Below are 7,500 nucleotides of genomic sequence, written 5' to 3'. Positions count from 1 at the left end.
AAACAGGGCTTGACTTCAGTGAAGTTTAGTATTACAAAACTTTCGGATGCTCATAGGGCACACTTGTGGTGAAAAGAAGTTGTGAGGGAACTTGAAAATTATCAACATGTCAGCCCAGAAGCCAATGTTTCTCGCTTCTCTTTTATTTGTTATTCTTCAGAGACTGGAATGCTGTATTTCAATACCACACAATTCAGTGCCTTCTGATTTTCTGTAGCACGTACCACAGGCAAGCCAGTGTATGCTTCACAGAAGCATCTAGTTTTAGGATACAATGAGTTTACGAAGAGATTACATTTCCAGGTGAGAAGTTAACGCTGTTCCTATTGCAAGTTTTAGGTTTCACTTTGCACCTATTCAACCAGACACAAGCGATTCTAGAAAGGTGAGGAGAATACTGAACTGTAGTTTGAATTGTTGCAATCGATGTGCAGGTAAAAGTTTTTAAAAACGGAAGGAAAGAACGTCTTAGCTTTAAAGTTCATTTCTATTTACAGTGTTATACTGGTCTCAGTCTTGTTGCTCATAAATGCAAGAGAGATTGCTGAATTTGTAGATCAGATAAATTATATACCGATAAAATGCTCAAATACTGAAGTTTCTTAGACGGATTATGATTTTTCTTTCCCGGGTTCAGGAGTGACAGCCTTGCGAAGCATGTATGTGCAGTTAAACGCTTTCAAATCCATTCATCTTTGGCTTTCCTACTTTTCTTTTTGTAACATGAAACAGGGTACAAAAAGAACTTACTCAGCTGCAATCCTTAAAACCTCATGGAATTGAAGTCAGCATTCCGTCAGACAGTCTTGAAATATGGGAAGCAATAGTACCAGGACTAGATGATTCGCCTTACAAAGGTCATTAATTGACAGTAACATTCAGCCGCATAAAAAAGTTGTTTGTGAAGTAATGGCTCACAGCTCAGGGAAGACAAAAAATGCTTTTGCAACTAGTTCGCTGTTACACAAGTCTTCACGCTTGCGCAGTAGAAATTCCGGTCCTGCATATAAGCGTCGATGACATCTACAGGAGAGATTTCGCGTCTTAAAGAATCTGCAACCTCTTTAATCCAGAGTAGCTTAAAAGGTTGTAAGAGCCGCGAAAAGAAAAAAGGTGATTTTATGGAACAGTTTTCTCGCATATACCGGCGGACCTGTCTTGCATGTGTTAGCCTAATGTTACAGTGTTTGTGAGGTTAATTGCTAATAAAAATATTCCTGGTAAACTGAAATTGTTTGGAACACGAGTTTTATAGGCTCCGTCCGATAGAGGCTTCCTTCTCTCCAGGGGCCCGTTTCTCGAGAGTCCCGAAACTTTACGGGCCATTTTCGGGTGTCACAATTCCCTTTGCAGCTCAAGAACGGAGAGGATTTAAGTCATCATATAGTTCACAAACATGTTTCTTTTAGCTAAGATTGAAAACATGTTAAAAGATTGCCTTTCCAAAACAAGCGGTTGGCAGTTTTACAAATGGCTTTTTGGGTCCGAAAAGTTTTCGGAACTCTCGAGAAACGGGCCCCAGCTCCGAGTACAAATTAACCGCGGCGGGCACTCCAGATTTCTCCTGTCAAAAACCGAAGTTACCTTTAATCTCGATTTGTATTGCCCCCATTCAATGATACTGAAGCTCTAAGTCACTTAACAGGTGGATAAGTTTTATTACAATTATTTACTTCCTGTATTTCGTGGTGTAAGTTTTCCACAGGACAGATTGGAGCCTTAACAGTGTTTTTATTTTTCCAGGAGGAAGATTTAAAGTCCAAGTTTATCTACCGTACCCTTTTATTTAGCGTTGATGTTTGTATTGTTTGTTTTGCCACCATTGCCTACGGGAAGCACTCCAAAAGATACCTCGGGCCAAAACTTTGGAGCCATCTACCATTCACGGTCAATCACTAAAGACGTTTATCACAAAAATGCGTAAGCGCGACTTGAGTCATTTCTTAAAGAATGAGCGTTGTAATTGATGCCTTTGCGATTTTTAGTTATTCTTGTACATAGTTCTGCTTTTATTATGTAAAATTGCTTTTATTTATTTTACATTTTGTGTCCCCTATTAGTGGAAGGATTTATTCCTTCGGCTAGTTTTATATCCTGACACAGAAATAATGTTTACTGACTTACTTACTTACCTACTTGCATCGTTGGGTTATTATATTCAAACCCATTTATATGACTCAACACTGATTGAAACGTGTGTTGACTTGATTTCAAATCGAAAGTTTCCTTTCCAAAGCTCTGTTGAAACGTCTCAGATCCTTGACTAAATGCTTTTCTCCAACCAGTGAAAATTATCCCCTTGGACCTCCTACGGTGAGTCAACCATTCATTTTACTGCATTGATCAAATCTAAAATGTTGGTCAAGACAAGTTCAAGATTGTGAGAGGTTCTTCTCCAGCTCTTAATTAATGCCTAAAACCTCACTTGTGTTTTTAAAGACCGGGCCTAGAGATCACTGTGTAACCATGAACCTTGCCGGTCAGATTTATTAAAACGCGACTAGTTTTTACAAAAGTACAGAAAAGTCCTGCTGTTGCTTTTAGTCGTAAGTCAGGTCGCTAAGCAATCATCAAATTCTTGAAACGGACAAATCAAATATCTCATTTTAATTTTGACCACAGGTTCGTTTCCTGACTCCAATTTATCACCTAAATGTGAATCCTATAGCAGGGAATGTATGTCTGGGATTTCTGAATGAGGAGAACTGGCTGCCAACCCGTTGCGTACGAGATGTGTTGAGTGCGTTATTTTCTTTGCTGATCAAACCTGAACCAGAGAATTACGCTGGTCAAGACCTACTGGAGGCTTATAATCACTCAAGAGCAGTTTACAATGAAAAAACCCGGAAAAGTGCAGCGAATGCTCGATAAAATTATGAAACGAAAGCCTGGCCGAGGTGTGGAATTTGTAGCGTCAGTGGACAAGAGAGTACGAAAGCTAATGCCCTTATTTGGCCGCAAGTATCTCATGGGTATACACAAACCATAACTCTGATACTAACCATTCTGAATTAGTTTTTAGAACTAAATAGTGCTCAGTGCTAATAAGGAAAACGAGAGTTTAGACCTAATCAGTAAAATGGGCGATTAGAAACTTAATCTGTAAAATGAGAGTTTGACGAGGTTTGACCTATGGGACTCATGGTGGGTATATCCATGTGATCCTACCCTGTTTGCCCCTAGCCCGATGAAAATCATTTGAAATGTGTCATTGCGTGGTTATTTCAAAAGCGACAACTTATTGGTCAGTTGGTGTGAAAGTGTAACGGCGGTCATGGTAACAGAAAGATAACCTTCGCAGCACGGACGCGATCTAAAGAAGATTTCAAATAATTATCATAGGGTATAATTATACAGGGTTTCGCTTTCTTTCCTCATATTCTTTTGCATTTGATCAAGGATTTTTGTCAGTCTCCCCCAGTCTTCTTTTCGGATACCAAGAGCACTTGCTAAGTTCTGCTTTCTCGGCGTAGCTTTGAACCGCGCAAAAATATCCCTGTATTAATAAGCATCACTCATAGGAAATCCGAGTATCTCGAGATGCGCAGAACGCATGCGTAATAACAAAAGTAGGTCAACTTAGTTTTCTTCTTCTGTTGATGTATGGAGTGTAAATATGAATTTTGTCGATTAAAAAAAGTTTTCTTCAAGAAAACTCTCCTTTCCGGGCGTGATAAGCGTCTTGAATGCCCATGTAACTGCGTGGAGAGGTTGGTTTCAGACGACATGCCCATTACTGAAAAAGGCAGAGTTTCCCTGGCAAAGCGTCATTTAGGTGGCTTTTTACGTAATCAAATGTATTACAAAAGCGATTCTGTAGATACGGCATTGTACTGACATATATTTTTAAAAGATCAATTTGGAAAGACCACTCTCCCAGGCCCACAAAAAAAGCCTGGATTCGCCTCATGAATGCCACACAGGCCATCAACTTGAATATCGATTGCCCTTAAACCCGAACACTGAAGGCTTCGGCAATACCCTTGTCTATTTGGTTATTTGTGTTTTTGACCCATTTCTCCACACAAAAATTCAGCGACGGCCTTTTTAAAGTAAAGGCAAAAAATCCCCTGAGGATAGCTCGAACTAGCACATAAAGGCCCAAAAAGTTATCAATGTCCAGCATTTGTACTAAATGGGGCAATAAAATGTTGGAACAACGATTTCAACCTTGAGTGAGTTTAAGTACTTTTATAAACCATGGAATGACGGTTTAAAAATGATTTCAATGCTATTCAGTTTACTTCTGACGTAATTTTGATCGGTGCTGTTTGACAGTGTTGTAATCAATTTGTCTTTAATATCGCGGAACTCTTGCGCGAAATCAAGGTTTTGGTTCAATGAGTTTCGCGCACGCATCATCGCTGGCCGCGGAAAGCCAAAAAACACTGAACGAAAAAATTGAGAGTAGCACAATTTGAAAGCTTTATTACCCTGACCGTCGAAGAGAAAGCAGAATTGGGATAACCCACGCGAAAAAAAAATTGAAACTTAAGAAAAATGAAAAAGACTGAGACACCAAGACTAAAATTACACATTGACATCATCGAAAGGGGTGCATCATTGTGTATCAGCTGATCTGATATATCAAGCTTTGGCCAATGAGCGTACTGAAAAAAAGAGAGCTTGGCCAATAGAAAAATAGACCTTTGTTAGGAGCCCATGAGCTCATACTGCCCTTGTTGAATGCTATACTATCTGGCGCATTGCCGGCACACCTTATGCGACAGCTAGTGAATGGTTGTGTTATAGAGATTTTTTTTTCAGGGAATCATGGCATCATCATCGCGGAAGGTGGAGGAGAAAGATATCTCTTCAGAAAGAGAAAGGGCCCTAGAGGAGGTTAACGGCCACATCACAGAAGTCTTTGACATTCTGAGTTTGGAGACTTTGAAACTTCGCAAGGAAATGGAGGCTTTCGATACCGTGGCAAAGAAGCTTAAACACGTTAATTTCCCTAAAACACTGAAACTCAATGTTGGAGGACAAGTGTTTTCCACTAGTCTGGAAACTATGAAGAAGGATTCAGGTTATTAATCAATGGTTTTGTCTGGGTTTTGTAATACTTAATGCACTAATCGATGTTAAAGTAATTTTCCCGAGCGACTTCAAGTTGCAACTGACCTACGAAGGAAGCAAATGTTTTCATCCAATTTCTTTCATTTTCTGCAGGTTCAATGTTTCACGGCATGTTCTCTGGAAGATTCGATACAAAGCCCGCTGAAGATGGAACTTACTTCATTGATCGCGATGGAACCCATTTCCGGTACATCCTGAATTACTTGCGTACGGGAAATCTTGTTGTTCCAGAAGATAAGATCGTTCGCAGAGAATTGCTCACAGAAGCCGAGTTTTATCAAGTTCAAGGAATCATTGAGGAACTTAAAGCCAACCCGTTCGACGATTCTCTCATCTTATCCATGGAGCAGCGCCAAGTATTGACGGATTGGCTCAAAGGCTCTCTCACAAGTGCTAGCCATAATTATGCGCTAATATATCGAGCTTCTCGAGATGGCTGGGGCGCTGCCAATTTTCACTCTCGCTGCGATCGCAAAGGACCCACTGTAACAGTGGTGACGAGTGCAAACTATATATTTGGAGGCTACACAGAGCAAAACTGGGAAGGTAAGTCGATTCAAGCCCATGCCAGTAGTCGTTTTGGAGAATTTTACCGCTGTTAAAGCGCAACTAGCGATTTTATTTTGCGTAGTCACCGGACATCACGCGTGTTAAGTGAATATAGTTCCGAGAATTTACGCTGCCCACAGGAAGCCCAGACTCGGAGGGTAAAAAAATTAGTAGGATTTGTATGGGAATCTTGATAACAAACTGAAAAAGATATCGTTGACTTTCTCGTTTCTAGTGTGGTTATTTGCCTGATTGAATGAGATTTAAGCGACTTCTCAACTTCCCGGGTTGTCACTCGTACACAAATAAGAGAAAGGCTTGAAAGTAATTTCTAGCTAACCTCACATCTCGCCGATAAAATCACACTGATCCGGCATCAGTCAGGCTCAAGCTCCAGCGGTGGCCAAACGGATAAATTTACTTCAGGGGCACCCAACGACCAATTTGTTGTAAAATGTATTATTATACCCCAGTTAATGAAAATAAATGTTATTAAGGCATTTTCAGTGTTGCTGGGAAAAAATTATCTGTTCCTTTTTCCCAGCAAGACACACAAGAAATTTCCCAGCCAGCTATATAAAATTGGTTGGTTTCCCAGCCAGCTGATCAAATTTATTTCCCAGCCAGGAATTAAATTACTTAATTAATTAATATATATAAATGAAAGGAATACTACTACTACTACTACTAATAATAATGATGATGATGATAACAATAACAATACTTATATTGATAATGATAATGGAACGATAATGTGAAACACACAGCTGTAGTTCTTGTGTTAGTATGATACTCTACATGTACTGCTGTCTCGAGCAGTTTGAATTTTAGGAGCCTTTTGTCACCCTGGAAAGCGAGCACAGAATTCATAATACCTAGCAAGATTGTACACAAAAGCAATAAAATACTTGCTAGGATAAACCTGTATTGTCTACAATAAGGCAGAACAACTGGAACCTTGAAATAGCTCTTCATTTTACATTTTTATTGATCTCAGTTACACAATTGCTAATGTCCAATTCCTTGCTATTTCCATGGTAGCCTGAAAAAAAATTAAAAAGGAAATAAATTAGAGACCAATATTAATTGGGTAGAGCCAGCAGTAATGCTGATTGAGTTTTCAGATCTAGCTATGGACTCACTAATCATTGTTATCACAGGGAACCCACACAAAGGGTGAATTTAGAAGAAATGTATGAGAATAGGAAAAAGTTCCATAATTATTATTGTACTATTCTGCAATAAACATTTACACAAGATGAGGATAAACTATCTGAAATGATGTGCTGTTGTTATTATGGCTGAAAATGGCAAATTGTGGCAAGGTTTACCAGAGCAACACATGTCCTTGAAATCGCTAAATTTCCCACAAGCAGCCACAATAACGACACAGCAGAACATTTCGGATGAAGGTTAGTTTATTCTCATCTTATATGCAAATATTTATCCCAGAATTGTACAATAATATGGAACTTTTTGCTATTCTCATACATTGCTTCTAAATTCGATAATACCAAGGGTCAAACACATTATGTAGGCATCCTGTGATTGTTAGTATTTGTAAAAAGTAGACTCGAGCCCCTGTAATTCTTAGATGCAGAAACCTTACGCTTAAGTTGAAACATGTTTATTTATCATGAATGTCTTTGCGGTTTGGCAAAAAAAAAAAACAGCTTGAGGTAATAAGATCTATTTGTCATCACGGTGCAGAGCAGTCAACAAATTTAGCTATATATCTTTCTAGATCAACTGAAAAATTTTAAAAAAATTCCCTTGACTCGCCAAATATGACAGTCACATCTTGAGCTGGATGGATAACAAGATCAGTAAAATTTCTGCAGGCCATATAGGTCTAGCACTTAAACTGGTCAA

General features: G+C 39.1%; 2 protein-coding genes and 1 long non-coding RNA gene across 3 annotated transcripts in view; 2 read left to right on the top strand and 1 right to left on the bottom strand.

Moving 5' to 3' along the window:
- The window catches only part of LOC138047094 (ubiquitin-conjugating enzyme E2 D4-like), a 5,910-nt gene extending 2,371 nt beyond the window's left edge, over nucleotides 1-3,539 (top strand). Inside the window, exons 2-6 of the mRNA XM_068893800.1 lie at nucleotides 161-303; nucleotides 733-857; nucleotides 1,744-1,774; nucleotides 2,286-2,313; nucleotides 2,623-3,539. Of these exons, the coding sequence (XP_068749901.1) occupies nucleotides 275-303; nucleotides 733-857; nucleotides 1,744-1,774; nucleotides 2,286-2,313; nucleotides 2,623-2,871 (462 nt within the window). The 5' untranslated portion in view covers nucleotides 161-274 and the 3' untranslated portion in view covers nucleotides 2,872-3,539. The remainder of the gene's footprint in view (nucleotides 1-160; nucleotides 304-732; nucleotides 858-1,743; nucleotides 1,775-2,285; nucleotides 2,314-2,622) is intronic.
- A 1,147-nt stretch (nucleotides 3,540-4,686) lies between these two features.
- The window catches only part of LOC138047092 (uncharacterized), a 24,144-nt gene continuing 21,330 nt past the window's right edge, over nucleotides 4,687-7,500 (top strand). Inside the window, exons 1-2 of the mRNA XM_068893799.1 lie at nucleotides 4,687-5,029; nucleotides 5,173-5,625. Coding sequence (XP_068749900.1) covers nucleotides 4,774-5,029; nucleotides 5,173-5,625 — 709 coding nt within the window. The 5' untranslated portion in view covers nucleotides 4,687-4,773. The remainder of the gene's footprint in view (nucleotides 5,030-5,172; nucleotides 5,626-7,500) is intronic.
- Nucleotides 5,640-7,500, bottom strand: part of LOC138047093 (uncharacterized) — a 3,920-nt gene continuing 2,059 nt past the window's right edge. The window contains exon 3 of the long non-coding RNA XR_011131775.1: nucleotides 5,640-7,500. This exon is cut by the window's right edge and continues 1,309 nt beyond it. This is a non-coding gene — a long non-coding RNA (uncharacterized lncRNA).

This window comes from Montipora capricornis, chromosome 4 (assembly GCF_036669925.1).
Source record: "Montipora capricornis isolate CH-2021 chromosome 4, ASM3666992v2, whole genome shotgun sequence".
In the NCBI taxonomy this organism is placed as follows: Eukaryota; Metazoa; Cnidaria; class Anthozoa; order Scleractinia; family Acroporidae; genus Montipora; species Montipora capricornis.
This window is presented reverse-complemented; position numbering and strand designations above follow the sequence as displayed.